General features: G+C 50.7%; 1 protein-coding gene across 1 annotated transcript in view; it reads left to right on the top strand.

Annotated features, from left to right (window-relative positions):
* The window catches only part of SNTG2 (syntrophin gamma 2), a 128721-nt gene that overhangs the window by 72215 nt on the left and 37640 nt on the right, over positions 1–18866 (top strand). Inside the window, 4 exon segments of the mRNA XM_049652613.1 lie at positions 4598–4727; positions 6353–6391; positions 10788–10904; positions 18595–18666. Coding sequence (XP_049508570.1) covers positions 4598–4727; positions 6353–6391; positions 10788–10904; positions 18595–18666 — 358 coding nt within the window.

Here is an 18866-nt window from a genome sequence, read left to right as displayed (position 1 = left end):
GCTGAGTCGAGCTGACACTCGGATTGCACGTCTTCGGGGGCAGTGGCTGGAGGGTGCAGGGGACATTTACACAGGAGAGGTCGTGCGGGGGCCGGGGCTCGGTGGACGGTGGGCGGCAGTGAGGTGGGTGCCAGGCGGGTTCGGTGACCGTTGGCCACCGTTCCTGATGACTGGGGTGGCCCAGACGAAGCAGCGGGCTTCCTTAGGCACGGGTAATGGCGAAGCAGGACAGAAACCCAAGATGCAGCTGCTTGTGTCTGTGGACTAAACCGTGGACGGTAACTTGGTTCCTGTGGGAAGCGTGGCTCCCTGTGCAGAGCACAGACCTGGAGGGAGCTGGGCGGTGCTGAAATCCGGTCTCCAACCTTGTGAGCTGGGCAGGTGACGTGGTCTCTCGACCCCACTCTGGGAAGCCGAAACGGTAACCCTGTTTTACAAGGTCGCTGAGAGGAGACGTGCGTTACACGAAGAGTGTGAGGCCGCACGGTGCTGGCGCAAAGCCAGGCCTGAGGAAATGGTCACCTTCCGGTCCCCTCACTGCCCTGGCTAATGCTGCGTGTGAACCGTTCACGCCCCGGAGTGTCGTCCTCCTACAAAGGGGGTGACGTCCCAGGGGACAGATGCGCAAAAGAAGCACAGGTCACCCGGTGCCGTGTCACTGGCTCCCCTGGCGGATTTGCCAGAAGAAATGATAACTACAGTAATTACGTGCCTGCGTCCGCCAGGCCACGCTAGCGCCTGCCGAGTCTGGTCCACACAGCGCGGCCCCGCAGCCCATCAGCACACCTGTTTGGGGGTGTGGAAGCCGCCACCCGACCGGGGGCTGGGGTCGCGGGTGTGGAAGCCGCCACGATCCGTCAGATCGGTCCTCGAGCACCCACGCAGTGGGCAGGGGGTTGGGCGCACCTCGCCTCACGCATCGGGCTGCACGTGCTCAGGCGGCAGATGTTCTCGATCACACTGTAGGTGCTCTCGTAGGTGCCGGAGGTGGGAAACGAACCCCGGCGTGAGTGCTCACGGAGCTCAGCGTCTGGCGGGAGACACGGGCAGGCAGCGAGCAGACACGAGAGTCAAGCAAGGAGACAGTGGTGAGTGACCGTAGGATCCTGTGGTTCTGTTTTATCTCTGCTCCTCCTTTAGGGGGGACCCCGTGCAGGTGCTCAGCCCGTGTGGGGCACCGTGCCGCTCACACCGCCGCGGGGCCAGGGGCTGGGCTGGTCTCAGGAAGGTGACAGGAGGTGACAGAGGAGGACGCCAGCTTGCTCTGTTCAGCACCACAAGGGAGAAGCTGGTTTTCTCGTCTGGACCTGCTCAGCTTTCGTCGTCCCTGGCTTTCCTAGGAGTGGTGCCTTAGAATAACCGCCCTGGGGAGAACGGTGCCTGGATTCAGACTGGCGCTCCGGGCCCCCGTGTAACGTGGTACTTAGGAATGCCGCTGCCCAATGGGGAGAGTAGGGAGAGAATCTTCCGCTGCCTTCCACTAAAAAGTGATGTGCAGGCTACAGAGACCGTCTTAAAAGGCTGTATGCGAGCGCAAACTTTTCAAACAGTGAGACATACGCACAGTTTCTTCTCGCTTTGTTTGGTGAATGCCCATCACGAGCAGAATAAACACACACCCTGTCCCTCAGCTCCAAAGCGTGGGGGCCTCAAGCCGTGTGTGTGCAGCCCGCTTCTCCTCCGGGGCTCCTGTCCAGGGGCAGGAGAGGCTTTCCGGAAGCCTGGGCATCGCCGGGCCTTGACTTCCTGCTGAAACAGTGTTTGGATGAGGCTTCGCTCCCCCTGTGGGAGCTCAGGTGTAGCTTTTCTGCGGATTCTCAAAACCTGACGCAGGGCTATCACAGAATGTGCTGGGCCCCGAGCGGTGGGTACTCTGATCTTTAGCTCTGACGACGACCTTGACCGTTGGAAAGAATGCCAAAAAGGCCGAGTGAGCAGATGCTCTGACTCCAGAGCCGCGTGGTCGGGCTCCTCCTGTGCACTGGGAGGGACCTTGTACACCAGCCCGAACACAGTTCACGCGAGATGCTGACACAGTGAACCCTCAGAGTCCATCTGGAAGAGATGAGTGGGAATCTGTCGTTCATACTGCTTTCCTAACAATTAGCCAGTGTGAACGTCCCGGTCAAACGTTATTACTGTGTATGTGTCATCGGCATTAACGTCGGCGTCTGTATAATCTTCAATCTGTGTTGCTTTCTTTGAAGGTGAGTTTCTGAGTGATGCTCTTTGCAGGGAAACTGGGTTTGCAATAACCTTGCTTACGGCCTCTCCTCCCGCTCTTGTGTTCTGTCGCATGGTCGGCGTTTTGAAGCCCATCACGTGGGGAAGGGGGACAGATGTCAGAGGCTGGAGGTCCTGACCCTAGCCCTAACCCTAACCTGTGGAGGGCTGTGTCGGACTGAGGACGCTCCCCTGGTCCTGGACACGGGAAGGGGCAGAGAGAGCTCTGCAGGTGCGGTCCGTGTGTCCCTGGGGTTAAAAGGACACAGCAGGGCCGGATTCTGATTAGCAAAGGGGCATATGCTGAACCCCAGAGCCATGAGTAATCTCGTACATACATCACATGTAAACACTAATTCGCTAACTAATTAATTCACCCTTGTTACCAACTCCTTAGCGCATTGCACATCCTCTGCCCTGTCGCAAGCACGTACATGACCCACGGATCACATGTGTTACAGATGCGAGCCCGTGGTATGTACGTTTCCCCGTGGTGGGGCCAGCAGTATGTCAGAGACATGGCGTTTTCTACAACGGCTTCTACACTGTTTGTAATAAGGAGGAAATGGGCGCCTGGCTGGCTCAGTCCGTGGAGCGCGTGCCTCTCAGTCATGAGTTCGAGCCCCACGTTGGGCATGAAGCCTACTTTAAAAAAAGGAAAACACAAGCAAAGAAAGGAAAAAAGATGTATCCTGTCTTGTGATTCCATCGTCACCGCACCGGTCTGTGTTCCCGTGGATCCACGTCGCGGGCGGGAACTGTCTGCTCTCAGCCTAACGGTCTCGTCAGCACTTCCCAGGGGTTTCAGAGCAGCTTCTCTGCTTCCTTCACCGGGAACGCCCGTATTCCGTCCGCGTGGAGAGGTGGCTGTGGGCTGGTAACACGGTGCTCGGCCGACACTCTGGCTTTGAGCGCTGGGGATGCGCTGTGCCTGCCCCCTGCCCCCCTGCCCTCCTGCCCCTGTGCCCCTGTGCCCCCGCCTCTGCAACAGGTCAGCTGATAGCTGGCGGCCTCCTTGTGAGGAATGAGCTGTTTTACTACGTGCCCTTTGACTGGGATTCCCCGCATCGTTGACCCAAGGTGTCCGTCCCTGGAGGCGTGAGTCTGCATCCGGATTGCACCCCTGGGCCTTGGCGGGTGTGCTGACCGGCCGTCCCCAGGTCCCCGGTGTGCTGAGCAGCTGTCCCCAGAAAAGTTGGGAACGTTTCCTCTGCCCTCAGTCTCCCTCCTGCTGGTGCCCCCACCCCAGCGTCTCTTGCTTCTCAGAGCCTCTGGCAGGTTTCTTCCTTCTTTCTTCAGCCTGGTCTGTGGGTTGGGGGGACTCTGCCCACCCACCCAGTTCAAGTCCACTGTGTAGCCTCTCCGGCATTTCAGTTCTCATATCGTTAACTCCACTAGATTCACTGGCTCTTCCATAGCGTCTGTCCCTTTGTTGGTTTTCTCCTGAGATGTGCTACAGTCATCGTATGTCTGTTTCTTTAATTTTTTTCAACGTTTATTAATTTTTGGGAGACAGAGACAAAGCACGAGCATGGGAGGGGCAGAGAGAGGAGGAGACACAGAATCAGAAGCAGGCTCCAGGCTCCAAGCTGTCGGCACAGAGCTCAATGCGGGGCTGGAACCCACGGACCGCGAGATCGTGACCTGAGCCGAAGTCGGCCGCTCGGCCGACTGAGCCCCCCAGGTGCCCTGATATACATGGTTTTCTTAAGGACACCTGAACGGAAGTGTCGATGACATTACCTTTCGGACGCGTTTCATTAGTCCAGGGGAGCCGCACAGCCAAGCGCTCACTGGGCCGCGTAGACAACACACGTTCACATCCTCACGTTCCGGAGGCCGGACGTCCACGTCGGGCGCATCACAGCCTCTTCCTGGCTTCTAGACGGCCGTCTTCTTGCCGTGTCCTCAAGGGTGGGGAGGGAGCTCTGGCGTCTCTTCCCATAAGGACTCCAGTCCTGCAGGATCGGGGCTCAGCCCTCACAACGTCACTCGATGTGTGTCGTAAGAGGCTGTCCACGTCGAGTAGCAATGGCACCGCCATCATCGTGTCTTGAGCCTCAAATACCACAACGGATGGTCTCTGGACGAACTTTACTAAGGATTCTGTAAAACGAGAACTCCCACGTTCCTAAAAGAGCAGGAGTTGCGTCCTCCACGAACGACTCTCATGTTTCCTATTGAGGCAGAGATGGTCTGTTAGTGATGGATCTCAAAGTTCTGAACGTAATTTTGGTGAACTTACAAACTGGAGCAGGTTGGTCATGTCAGGGCGCTGTCACGTGTCTCCGCGTGTGGCTCTCGGCCGGGCCGGAGGCGCCGCGGACGACACTGTCCGCCGGGTGTGCACAGCGTGGCTCCCCCCTCCCTGCAGGTCCGGCGCGTTCCAGGTGCTGGCTGTGGACGGCGTCCGCACGGGAGTCCTGCAGTTTCACACGGCCCGGGAGAGCGCCGACTGGCTGAGGGCAGTGTCCGCGACCATCGGTGACCTGACACTGGAGAGCGTGAGCACACCTCCCGTGACTTAGTGCTTTTGTGTTTAACCCACAGAAATAGAGATCTTTGAATTTATGAGTAACACTAAAATAGCGGGTTACAAGATTAAACAAGGAAATGCACTTTCTTCCAACATACCACATCTCTGACTATAACCAGGTCGTGTTAAGTTGTCCAGATGCCTCCTGGCAGGAGAGTCTGGACCAGGTCAGTCGTTTGGATGCCCAGGGGCCGTTCCCTCCCTGAGAGGACCTTCCTCTCTCAACTCCTGTCCCGCACAGACACAGATGTACTCATGTGCACATAATTTCACGTATACTTTATCGATGTGATGTGGGGAACTTAACGGGGTCAAAGATGGAATTCCCCTCGTAACTTTATGAAAACAAGAGGCGTATCCAACCAAAAAGATTACGTCCCCAATATTCAGAGCAAGTATCCGGGAGACGGTGCTGTCTCCTGGAGCGATCTGTTTGATGTTCAAAGTCAATATGAAATTAAAAAATTAAAAGTAAAACAAAATGGGCTGGGAGTTAAAATCCAACTGAGTAGTAAGTTCCCACGGGAACCACGGTGTGCTGGCAGTGGGCTGGTGGCCAGAGCTGTGGACACTCACGGAAGGAGTGACTTGCCCAGTGACTGCGTTTGCATCCTGAGGCCAGCTTCTGTGCTGGAGCGAGCAGGTGGAGGGCCAGCGGGGCCAGCGCTGGGGCTGACACTGCAGCAGCACGTGCACAGCGCCCCCCCCCGGCCCCCACCGCCCCTCTTCTTCCACACACACTGCCTTGTTCTGAAGCTGCTGGACAGGTTGACCGAGCACGTTGGGAGACTCGGGAAGGAGCGACGTGTTCGATGTCCATTCTGCAGACCTCATGGCTTCTTTCTCCAGTCGGATAAGGAGCTTCTGTAAGACCTTAGTTTTCAGGCTTGACATTTTGAATTCCTAAGGTATCTGGACGGATAAAAAGAAAGGAGAAAGCAGACAGCGGGTGGTAGATTGGTATTTGCAGGCGTGCATGTGACCGTGAGTGTCCCTCAGTTCTGGGTGAGTTTCACACATCCCAGCCGGTAGGCAGAGCAGAGGGGAGGAAGCCGGAAATGCGGATCTGAAGTCACATTCCGAGCGTGTGTGCTATTATCCTGCATCTCCACTTCCTCACCGGTAGAGTTTGGAGATAGTACCTCCTTGCGGGATTCCTGGGGGTGTGGGGGAGGATGTGTGTGATGCGAAACTCTGAGATCGTTAGAGCAGAAAGTGTCTTCCCCACTTTTTTCAGATATTGAAATTCAAGTATCTGTGGTCCCATAGCTTCACTCACACAAGATGCTGATATTTGAAAAAGAACAGCTTAAGTATGCTAATGTTGTTTTTTGCGAGTTTTGTTTTTTGCTAGTAGTTTCTTGCTACTATTGTTTTTTGCTACTATTGTTTTTTTTCTTTTTTCCACTGTGGGAAGTGCTGCTATACATTTGTACGTACTCTGGTTTTTAGGTTAGAAATACATCGTAAAAGAAACTTGTTCCCAAGGAGCCTTCCCGCGGCTAGTTAATTTCAGTTGCCAGTTCGACAGGCGAAGAAATGATGGCGTTAATATTCTTGTCATAGTGACTTCTCACTTCCCTCTCTTCACAGATGAAAATGGTGAATGAGGGCTGTTCTCCCTGTGACCAGGTAGGGCTTGCGTTTTTCATGTTGATCCTATAACAAGTCTCTACAGTAGCTTCTGGATTTGGAACTTGATTTGGAAATCTGGGGAGGACGAGCAGACCGCAGTCAGGGGTCCTTCCCCCAGTATCAACTCCACCAAACTGCAGTTTTAGCGGAAACGGCTTAGGAGGGGGTTCTGGTCCCCGGTGCCACGTTATAACCGAGCCGTCGGCACGTGCTCTGAGGAAGTGCGATTAAACAGTTGTGTCACTGTGAGTATTGAAGCCGAGAGGGTTTTCCCCTGTGTGATCTGCGTGATCTGAGCACGGTGTAATTTTCCTAGAGAACGTCCTCACTTGGAGGGCCTTGCCCCGGGGCGGCCTCTGGCCAGCAGGAATTACGCAGGTGCGTGGGAACAGCGCTTCCGGGGCCCCGGGCTGGCCTGCAGGGCCGCGTCGTGGGGAGTCAACACCTCCTTCCTTCGCAGGGCTGGGTGCTGCCCCCCGACTCGGGACCCTCACTCGCTCGGTCTGCAAGCACCGCGAGTGACCCATCACGCTCAACTAGTTTGAGCGCCAGGTGCCTGCACTGTGAAACCACAAAGTCACTGGCTCTTTCTGGAAACATCACAGTTGAAGCCGTCCTGTAAGGGCAGACTTTTTATTCACTGCCCATCAGTTTTCTGATTTGCCTATTGCAGGTTTGAGGTGCAGAAAACCGAGAAGAGTGAGCTCAGTTTGCTTTAAGTAGCGCCCACACACGCTCTAGATGGTGCTCGCGATCAGGCGTGGGCGCAGGGCGGGGGCACTCGTCCCTCTGTGCCGGTCCGTGTTTGCTGCGCGAGAGGGACAGTTAGGCCTGTGTCTAAGTCAATCCACGAGTGCACGTTTTGTAATTAGAAAATAAACTCTAGGGGCCCCTGGGTGGCCCAGTCAGTTGAGCGTCCGACTTAGGCTCAGGTCATGACCTCGCAGTTCATGGGTTCAAGCCCTGCGTCGGGCGCTGTGCTGACAGCTCAGAGCCTGGAGCCTGCTTCCGATTCTGTCTCCCTCTCTCTGCCCCTCCCCTGCTCACACTCTATCTCTCAAAAATAAACAAACATGAAAGAAAGAGAAAGAAAGAAAGAAAGAAAGAAAGAAAGAAAGAAAGAAAGAAGAAGAAAGAAAGAAAGAAAGAAAGAAAGAAAGAAAGAAAGAAAGAAAGAAAGAAAAATGAAACTCTAAGGAAAGCTACTCTAAATGTAACTGTTATTTCTTGTAACATTTTTCTGAATACACCATCATCTGTTTTGCCTTAGGGAGCTGAAGGAGGGCGGTGAGCTGTTAATGGGTGATAGTTCCATAGATGCCTTCAAATTCATACAGGATTCATTTTGTAGTCCTGTGCAGAAAATACTGTTTTCTCAGTCTGCGCTGTGTTTCTAACATGGAGGCTCTTGTGGACTCTTCCACTGAGGGCAGAGCTCCACTGTCCACACATAAAGCGTGTCTTCTCCAGGCTGAGGGGGGAGGGGGAACCGACCAATCGGTTCTGCTCTCTCCTGGAATAATTTACCGTTCTGAAATTGGATCTCAAAATTAGCAAAATGTCTGTGGAATTGTTTTTATGGTAAATCAGAGACTCTCTCGAGACCACAGGAGAGAGGGATGGTCCGGGTGGTGACCCAGAACTCAGCTTTTCAGTCGTTCAGTGTCCCCGGGACCCTGCTGGCAGGTCACTGCAGTCAGGGCTGTGCACACGTGGGCACGCACAGTGTGTGGCTTTGACGGGGCTTGAACTTACCGTGCTTGGAGGAACGTGCTGGCCTTTCAGGATGTACCTGTGTCTCCTGGCACGTGAGGAAGAGCTCGGGTCTGGGATTCAGAACATGCTGTGTTTCACTCTGAAAATCAGGAGTCACAGCAGAAAATCAGGAAACAGTGTTCAGGGAAACTTCAAGCCATCCGAGGAGCAAAACTCCCGATGCTGAGAGCACTAGGTAGTTACGGCTCAGGGACCTCGAGGCAGTGGGGTAATCTTGCTCGGCTTGGTCTTAGCAGGATGTTGTCACACCCTAAGCCACGCCAGTGTGATGCCAATGTCCCTAACACCTGGGTTCTAATCCCAAGTAATCTCTTTGCTGGTGACATACTTTGGCCAAATTAACATCTCAGCCACAGTTTTCTCTCCCATAAGATAAGCAAGCGGTAATGGGAAATCTAAAGACTTTTTCTAACCTCAAAATTTCTTTATTACTTTGAACTTTTTTTAATGTTTGTTTATTTTTGAGAGAGAGAGAGAGAGAGCGCGTGCGAGCGAGCACGAGTGGGGGAGGGGCAGGGGCAGAGAGAGGGAGACACAGACCCAGAAGCCGGCTCCAGGCTCCGAGCTGTCAGCACAGAGCCCGATGCGGGGCTTGAACCCACAAACTGGGAGACCTTGGCCTGCCATCCAGGCGCCTCTGAACTCTTTTTCCCCTCGGGGGCTCAAATTAGTTCATTTGGAAGGAAATATTAGAGACGAGCTTTACTGTGTGGACTTTCTGAAGAGCTACCCCTGCCTTGTCTCAGTGTGCTTTGGGTACAGGTTATCTCACATGTGCTCCAAAAACTAAACATTTTGTGTGTATTATAGGAGTTTAGATTTGTGATGTTGGGCCCTTAGGAACGAGAAGGCATGCTCTTTTTCATTCTGAACCGTTAATTCCTGGTTTTGGTATGTAGAAAAAACATACTATTTGATTAAATACTTTTAAAAGTAAACGTATTTGGGAATTACTGCAATTTGCAAAAACAAATACAAGACAGAATTGGCAGATCCTACAGAAAACCCAGTACAGATGATTTTAGACTCACGTTCAGTGAGTAAGATGGCTGTAGATCTTGCCATCCAAACAGAGGCAGGTTCTTCCAGGATGACGGCCAGCCTGAAAACAACACATGTACCTTCGAAATGGTCCCGGGCGAACCCGAACATGTGCTCCCTGCTAAAACAACGAGTAGTTCTGTACATTTCCAAACTACATTTTATCTAGAAAACCTGAAGTAAAGGGAAATGTGGATGCCTGGCTCATCAAACCCAAAAGAAACCGAAGTATCTCAGATAATGTGGGCATTTTCTGTGTAAAGGGCCCAGCCTACGGCGTCGTCTCATGAACACTTACCTAATTATCTTGACTCAGTCATGTGAAAAAAAAGGCTTTCCTATAGAAATGGAATCAGAAGAGATAAATGAAAATGTGCTCATTTATTATGAATGGTTATGTCCTCTTAATGTAATTTACAGTGACATAATCAGGTAGGTGTTCCTAAAATTATAACATACATTTCTTGGAACACATAATAAGCCATTAGAAAATTCATAATGTAAAAGATAATATTAGCTACCCTTGAAATTATTTATGAACTACATATACCCAAAAAAGATTCACAAAGCAGGCAATGTTTCTAATAATAGCTAAGCTGTAACTTATTTCTTTGCTAATTAATCGAGGCGGAATTAAATTACATACGGAGTTTCATTAAGTTCACATCCAATTTATAGATGTTTCAGATTAACAATCTGGTTTTTAAGCATTTCTTTTTGTAAAACTTCATCTGGCATCTTGACCTAGGACGTCTTTCACCGGCCGTAAGAGTGAAAGCTGTCAGGAATTTGTCACATAAATTGCAGAAGCGGAGAGGACCTACCTGAGCCCGGGCTGGGCGCCCCAGTGAGCCCCAGGGCACCGCCTTGAAGCGGCTCGTAGGACGGTTTTATTTCGTAAGGTTTCCTGGCATGTCTGTGGTAATTCACTCTTCGTTTTACTTACACGTGAAGCTGCTTTAAACACTTACTTTTTTTTGTAAACATGGCAAAAGGAGGAAATTAAAATGAAATTACTACAAAATACGTGTCACATCAAAATTTGGAGTAAGACGCAGGGACTTCAGCTTAACATGAGTTTGTGTTCATGCACTGAACACTTAGGTTATATTACTGCTTCCGTAAGGTTTTTGGATCCTATTCTGATTTGTTACAGCTTGCACACAAAATGCCAGTCGTAAGAGTCAAATATCGTTGTCTTCTCTTCACTCTCGTCAGGAAGTGGAACGGTAAAGAAACAGTCACCTTTCCCACGTGCGTCAGCTCTGTGCAAACTCATGGACGAATCTGAAATCCTAGCCCCTGAGAGGATGTGATTTAATACTGTGTTTTTAAAGATGCGTGGAAGGCACAACTCTGCCGCAGGCGAGGGGTCTGGTGGCGCCCAGACGCGCACACGGAGCCCGGCAGGTGCAGAGCCCCGGGGCTGCCCCGGGACACTACCTTTCACATCCGTCTGCTCGATCAGGGTTAGGACACCTGCTGGTTCTGGGCGTGCCCGTCTCTGCCGCTTCCAGCCCTGCGACCGTGCCCGCTGCGAAGGCTTTGCTTTAATTACACAGGCTTTCTTTTGCAGGTTGTGCACATGGGCTGGGTCAGGGAGAGACTCGAAGGCACCAGCTCCCGTGAGACCTTCAGATCCAAGTTCTTGGCCCTGAAAGGCTCTTTGCTGTATGTTTTCAGCACCGCTCCGGTAAGGACGCCTTGACATTCCACGGGCAAGGGGTTGCTGATGAGAAGCAGCGATGGGATCCAGTGTTCGCGGGAGGCCAGGGCGGCCCCTCCCGCTCACACCCCTCTCCCCGGCCCGGAGGTGAGGGCACAGAGCCCGTCCCTTACGTGGTCAGAGAACCCAGAGACGAAACAAAACAGGTCATGAAAGTTTAAAAGTTCCTCTTTCCTTCACATCCCCCAAGTTTTGTGAAAATAACCAAACAGCCTGATTCAGCAGGGCCCCTCGTAGAAACCTGACGCTAAATGCCATAGTTGCAATTTTGTTTTCAAATTAGCACCGACGACGCCTTTCTCCCTGAGCGAACCAGGTACATATCGTGTGCTCTGCCTCGGGTATCAGTCAAAGCAGCTTCTGTGGGCATCAGGACCAGGAACCACAGGACCTGGGAGGTTCAGGCGTCCAGAACTTTGGAAGCACTGTGTGCAGTGTCGATGGAACTTCCTGCCGTTGAAAGGAAATAACAGGTTTCCTTCCTCTTAAGGCTGGGCAGTGTCCCATTGTGCACACACACCACACTCTTTCTCTGCCCACCGGCGACGGACCTTGAATTGTGTCCGTGGGCGGCTGTTGCGAATAGCACTGGATGGAAATTTGAGTGTCTGAACGCCCGGATTTCATTTCCTTTGCGGAAATACCGAATCACGCGGTAGGTCCAGGTTTGATGCTTCGAGGACCCTCCGCACTATTGTCAGTGGTGGCCCTGCCAGCTCACATTCACCGACAGTGCACGCGGCTCCCTTTCTGCACATTCCCGCCACACCCAGTCTTTGTCTGGGGCGGGGGGGGGGGGGGTGCGTGGTGGGAAGACAGTGTCTTGGGTGGAGCCCCACCTCCAAACGCATCGGGCCGCGTACGTTAAATTTGTGTTCTTGTTGGATGGCGATCATATCCCAAGAAAGTGGTTTTAAAAAAATAAAGAATAATGAAAGGACAGAATCACATTTTACCTCCAGGCATCAAGACAATAATGCAAGTTTTCACTAATGAATATAGTTTTTTTAATAAGCTTTTTAATTGGGAATAATTTTAGATTTACCGAAAGTCGCATATGTGGCATGGAGAGTTGCTGGGTCCCAGTTTCCCCAAAGGTTGGCACCAAATGTGACTGTGGTCCCTTTGCTGAAAGTGAAACTGGACAGTGGTCCCTCCTGGTAACTAAACCAGACAGACACTGCTGTCCTCACCAGCCTGTCCACTGACGCTCTTCCTGTCCCAGGACCCCCCCAGGACACCGGCTTGGGTGTAGCTGCACGTGTTTTGATAAACCAACAATGCTGTGAATTTACTGAGGCCGAAGGGTTTTCTGAATTAAAAAAAAAAAAAAATCATAGAATTCTACTCAGAACAAATGTACTAATGTTTTTTAGCATTTGTTGCTAAACATCCATTCTCTGGGTTTGGACAAGGGTGCAGTGATGCGCGTCCACCATTACAGCATCCTAAGAGTGGTTTCGATGTCCTGAACATCCTCTGTGCCCAACCCCGCCCGCCCTGTGGCCCAAAACCACCGATCATTTACTGTCTCCGTGGGTTCCCCTTATCCAGGTTGTCCTGTAGTTGGCATCATAGTGCGTGGCCTTTTCGCGTTGGCTTCCCTCACTCAGTAACATCTGAGATTCCTCCTTGTCTTTTCGTGGCTTGTAGCTCATGTATTTTTAGTGCAGAATGAGATTCCGTTGTCTGGATGGACCACAGTTTATTTATCCGTCACCTACTGAAGGGCATCTTGGTTACTTCCGAGCTTAGCAGTTACGAATAAAGCTGCTGTAAACATCCACGTGCGGGTTTCCACGTGGACATAAGTTCTCACCTCCTGTGACTGAATTCCAAGGAGTGTGATCGCTGGACCGTCTGGTGTTTAGTTTTGTGAGGAGGCTCCACACTGTCTTCCAAAGGGGCCGCACCATTCTGCGTCGCGACCTGCGATGGATGAGTGGGTGTTCCTGCCCCACGTCCTCGCCAGCACCTGCCGTTGCCGGGGTTCCGGATTGTGGCCATTCTCACGGGTGTGCGGTGGGACCCCGTGTGGTTTTAACTTGCATTTCGCGGAAGACGAGTGAGGCATCTGCTGCCTTTGTCTCTTCACTGGGGAGGCGTCTGTTGAGGTCTTCGGCCTATTTTTTTACTCAGGTTGTTCGCTAACTGTTAAGTTTTAAGAGTTCTTTGTATGTTTTGGGTAACAGTCCTTTCTTGGATGTGTCTTTGGCAAATATTTTCTCCCAGTCTGTGGCTCGTCCTCTCTCTCTCTTTGTCTTTCTCAGAGCAGTGTTTTTAACCTTAACGGAGTCCAGCTCATTGGTTCTTCCCTTCATGGATCCCGTCTGTGGTGTTGGATTGAAAAGGTCATCATCACCCCCAAGGTCACCTAGGTGTCCCCGATGTTATGTTTAGGAGTCTTACATTTTGCATTTTGATTCTGACTGATTCTGAGCTTTTCGTCAGGCGTGTAAGGTCTGGGTCGAGATTATTTTGCACACGGACATCCCCTTGTTCCTCAGTCACTTGATGAAAGACGGTCTAGGCTCTGTTCTGTTTTCTTTGCTCCCTTGTGAACCGCCAGTGACTATATGGGATTAGGAGCTCTCTCTGATCCATTGATCTGTGTGGCTCTAAACCACCTGCGGTGAACGCTGTAGCTTTGTAGTAAGTCTTGAAGTCGGTTGGTGTCAGTTTTCCAACCTTTCTCCCTCAATATCGGGCTGCCTGTCGGGATCCTTTGCCTCCATATGCGTATGAAGGTTAGAACGTCTGCATCCACAAAGTAACGTCCTGGGAATGGCTAGGCTGAGTTCTCACGGAAGTTAATTTCTTAACAGACACGATGTTCCGGGTAAAAACGGCCGGGATATGAGGTCCTGTGATGATGTCTCAGTCCCTCGTGAGTCTGAGCCCCTGGACTCTGAGCCTCCCCAACGTTCTCTGGTTTATCTACCCCCTTCTGTGGGGCAGGGTGGGTGGGGGACTGGACTTGGGATGTCCCTTCCCCTGGGCAGGGAGGCTCTGATGAAACCCCACCAGGTTCCGCTCTGGGCTGACCAGCCTCCCCGAGGGCAGGCCTGTGCAGAGCTGGGCTCTGGGACATTTCAAACGTCTCCGAAGGGACTTTCCCTGGTGTTTTCTGTGGGAACCTGGTTGAGCTCCTGCAGGTAAATCTCACACTTTTGGGGAGTCTCCCCCACCCTGTGACTGGGTTGCCCTGCAGTTTTTAACTCTCAGCAGCTCGCTAATGACAGGCCAGATTTTCCCGCCCGCCCTGGTGCCCACCACGGACTCCATGCCTCCTGACCTGTCTCAAGGCCGTGGTGCGCCCTGTGTCCTCCCCTGTGGCTCTCACGGATCTGCGAAGAGTCTGTTGAGGTTCTCACTTGTTACACCAGAGCAGGGACTTCCAAGGTCCTTGTGCACAAGCAGAAACATGTTTACTTTTTAAATAGAAAAAAATCAAACTCTCCCATCACTTAATGGTATTATGCTTGTTTAAACAAACCGTTTTCATGCATTATCCCAAATAATAAAAGCATATTTTTAAATGGGGACTCGGAAGATTTTATAAGACAACGAAGAAGTTTTACTCTGAAAAACCCCAGGGAAAGAGTGGTTTGGTAGAGTAAGTTGTGCATTATAATCACTGGCTGTGGGACTAGGTGTGTTATTCCCCCTTCATTCGATAGTCTGCTCGCTGTGGGGACAGGGACAGCAGACGGCAGCCGCCGCCCCCCTCCCCCCCGCAGGGTCACTGTGAGCCCCGAGAGACCCCGAGAGACGTGTTCGTACACGTGTTTGAAGACGCCAGAGCATTTAAAGTTAACAGGTGGACTTTGGTATTGGTACTCGGCAAGTCTCGTTGTAAGAGCAGTACCCAGAATATGGCAAGGGAATCTGACCTCGGTGTTGGCAGGTATTTCGGTCCAGCCGGGGCTTGTATCCTGCAGCCGATCACAGTGTCTACTTTGCCCAAATCTGTAACACCCCCCTATGTTACGTTTGCAGCATCTGTACACGGTGACTTATGCTCTGGTGACAGAAGACAGGAGACGACCACTGGTCACGCCCCACACACCTCCGGGCCGGTTTCCCGCCCCGGCCCCACAGGCAGCGCAGTGAGCACCGCCGTGTTCCGCACGGACACTGAGCAGAGGGGGGATGGGGGCACAGGAGAGAGACGATCTCTCCGACTCGGTAAACGAGGACCCTCTTGGGAGAGCAGGGTCCAGGGGAGGTAAATTCTCAGATGTCCCCCACCAGTCACTGTCGCTGTCCCGTGAGAAAGTCCCGTATTCAAGGACGGCTTCTGAGCTCCATCAGGTCGAGCCAAAGGGATGATGTTGAAGCAGAGGAGGGAAAAGAAGGGCAGAAAGTGGAAGAGGGGCGCGGAGGGGGCGTCTGCAGTTTCCGGCTCAAGGTCCTGCCCCGAGGAGGCAGAGCCCAGGGGTGGGGCCTGGCCCGGCCTCAGGCCCTCCTAGGTGCTCACACGGGCCGACGAAAGCCGGGATTGTTCTCATCACTGTGCTCTCCTTCCAGCCAGCGGGTTATTTCTGACTTGCAAATTGGCATCTGAGAAAACGTGAGCAACATGTTTTCAGAAATCATTAAAATGTGTTAATAACAGTCATGAAGTCAATTTTACAGCGTCGTACAGCATTAACGTATAAATTATGTAGCAGTTCCTTATGAATATGCAGGGAATAGTAGAAGCAACTTTAAGAATGTCAATTAGGCAAATATATTCTATCATTTAAAAATTTTTACCTGGAAAGAAATAACTCATTTGAAGGTTTGTAGATTGAAGAAACACTAGATAATTGTGTGTCTGATACAGAATTATTCTGTGTCCCCTCTGGGGCTACCCGGTAGGTGTTCCCCAATAAGATTAAAGGACACCAAGATATTACATTTACAGCCTAAAGTTTCTGCTACATTCCAAGTCAGATGTGGCCGAGGAAACAAACTGTCAACTCTCAGGACTTGGGAAAAGCATCAGTGGCCTGGGGTTACAGACCTTCACGCTTTTCTTCCACGTTGCAAAGGCTGGTTAGTTCCATTCTGTTGCCTGCTGGCTGGAAACGCTGAGATTCCATCGTGGATCATTTTTCCCTTTCTTGATTTCCGAGTCGCCAGGAAGGAGCGTAAGGATCAGGGGATCACATCTCATTCCCGTCCAGGGAAGTATTTCTCCGGAGACAGGCAGGCACGGTGACGGCTCTGAGTGTCACTCCGCATCCCTCCCTTCCTATCAGAGGGTCTTGCCCCTCCTGAGAGGCAGGGAAGATCCTTCAGCTGGGTCCGTCCACCTGAGGGCCTCCGAAATCAGCAGGTTACGTCGTGGAGCATCTGGTTCGCAAAGCAAGGAGTTCTGACTGAATAGGCGTCTGCTCCGGTCCCCACCGCCTGTCTGTCTGCCTTTCCTTTTAAAAGGGGTTAGGCTTTTAACCCTTGGATTATCTTCTTAAGACATCATCACGACAGGGTCATCGCCTGCACATATTTTTTTAAGTTTATTTATTTATTTTGAGAGAGAGAGAACAAGCCCACACCAACGGTGCGGATGGGCAGAGAGAGCGGGAGAGAGAGAATCTCAAGAACGTTCCATGCTCAGCGTGGAGCCGGACGTGGGGCTCGGTCCCTCAACCCTGGGATCATGGCCTGAGCTGAAACCACGAGTTGGACCCTCAACCAGCCGAGCCCCCCAGGTGCCCCACCTGGGCGTATTTTTGAGACAAAATTCTGATCTGACCAGTCTGTGGTGGGTCCTGAGGTTCCCAGGTGATGGCAAGGCTGCTGGTTCACATGGCCTCAGTAGTAAATTTACTCAAATGTAAAACCAGGATCTCTGAGCCCCTTCCCACACTGGCTAAGTCTGAATCACCCCCATGGGGCCAGGAACCTGCTTCGAAGGTGACACCTGCCTGCATTCAGAGTTAGTTCACAACTCTAGGAATGTCCGCTTCTGAGATTTCATCCATCACTCACCGCTGTCCTACAAACCTCCAAGGCTGAACTTTCTATTTCCCTTCTAATTATACAGATATACGTAGATGCCACCCATCTTGGTTTTCTTGGGGACAGCCACGTCCTAGATGGCCCCTGCCTGGGAGCTTGTTGGCTTTAGTGTTGGGTTGGTGCAGCCCAGATAACTTCTAGAGTCATAACTAATAAAATAGAAGGTAGAGGCAGCCCTGACGGGCATCACGAATATTCTGGAGATAATTTACGTCAAGCGGAAACTTAGGAGTACTTTGTGTTTGTGCTTTGGCTGAGCCAGAGAAGGGTTCACGTAGCAAAGCTTGACAATGGCCAACACGCGCACTGAACGAGTGTGCGTAGCCATGCCTATTTACAGCAACAGGGAACTACTAAGGAAGGACATTCTGAATAATGTCATTTTTTTTCTTTTTCACGGTTCTCCAAAAATAGGCAGCATTGTTATAACTGGAAAAATTAAAAATTGTGTCTACCTTCATTGCTGCAGCCTAAATGCTCTACTTTGCCCCCAAATTACCTTCCAATTATGACTGTGATTGACCTTCCCACCTTTATATTTTACCATTTTCGTGTTTTTTTAATCACAGGAGCAATGACTTACTTACCTCTGGATCAGTTAATATGAAGTGGCAACATGCCAGTGTAATTTCACATCATTAACTATTCGGTGAAACGTTCTCAGGTGATGGGCTCGAAATGCCTGATTACGTCCCAGTATTTATTTGGTGGAACAATTTCAAGAAGGTCACCAACTACGTACATCATGTACTTTCATTTCAAAGACACGGTGAACCTTTGAGTATTTTCATTCTTATTTGTGTGTTTAGTTGCTGCAAGGTAGCCACCGGGTAAGCAGTCACAGTCAAAATTTGTTACAGTGTTGAGTATTTCAGATTTTTTTACACAAAATATTTTCGTGTACAGCATGTAAGTGAACATGAATTGCAGTCCATAGAACACCATTCAAAAGTTGGACGATGTCTTCATTATTATTGCTAAAATGGTTGTGAAATGCAGTCAGGCCAATCAAAAACATGTTCGATTAAATTGGTAAGTCAATAAATTTGTATTCGTTTCTGGAATGGAGCAGACTAGTGAGTTTATCCTAAGTCTCACGACTGGACACGCAGCACACTGTCACACACAAACTAACCACCCTCTCAGTAAGCTCCCTAGACGGGACCGAAAATTGGTCCATAACTTAATGTATGAGGAGTCCAGAATGAATTCTAAAACTGTACCCAAGTGAGTGTAATAGATGAGCCCCTACGTTACCGACTTGTGCTGTGAGCACAAGTTCTCTGTCAAATCCCCTGCCACAGGTGAGGTTTGGTGTCCTACTGCCCTACTCATGGCGTAGAATTTAATTAAGGTAAAGACACGTTGACTCCATTGCTGTAAATGTTCAAATTTATCCAACTGAAAGTAATCCAACAAGCATGCTTGTTTTTGTGTCTACTTTAAAATTCTTCCCAGCTTTATGAGGTATAATTAACAAATAAAATTGTAAATAGCTCAAGTGAACAACATGATGGTTTGATGTATGTGCACGTGTGAAATGATTCCCACAGCTGAGCTAATGAGCACATCCATTACCTCACACAGTTGCCTTTTTTTAAACAAGAGAATGCTTATGATTTATGTATATATCTTATATTTCTTGCAGGTAAGCACATTAGACTGGGTACGGGCAGAAAAAACCTACAACCTCTGTGAGGTACTATTTAAACTTCACAAGGTAGGTATCCTTTGCACGTGAGATGTGCTCACGGAAGTAAGATGTGCCTTTGGGTTTAAGAGTCCATTGAGATAGTAAGATAACCTGAAAATCTTCTGTATTCATAACATTTCCCCATCCTGAAACTTGCCATCCTGGTGTTCACGCAGATGAATGGATGGATGGATGGATGGATGGATGGATGGATGGATGAGTTGGTG

The sequence above is a fragment of the Panthera uncia genome (assembly GCF_023721935.1).
Source record: "Panthera uncia isolate 11264 chromosome A3 unlocalized genomic scaffold, Puncia_PCG_1.0 HiC_scaffold_12, whole genome shotgun sequence".
Lineage (NCBI taxonomy): Eukaryota > Metazoa > Chordata > Mammalia > Carnivora > Felidae > Panthera > Panthera uncia.
The sequence above is the reverse complement of the archived record's forward strand: the minus strand, read 5'-3'. Positions and strand labels throughout refer to the sequence as shown.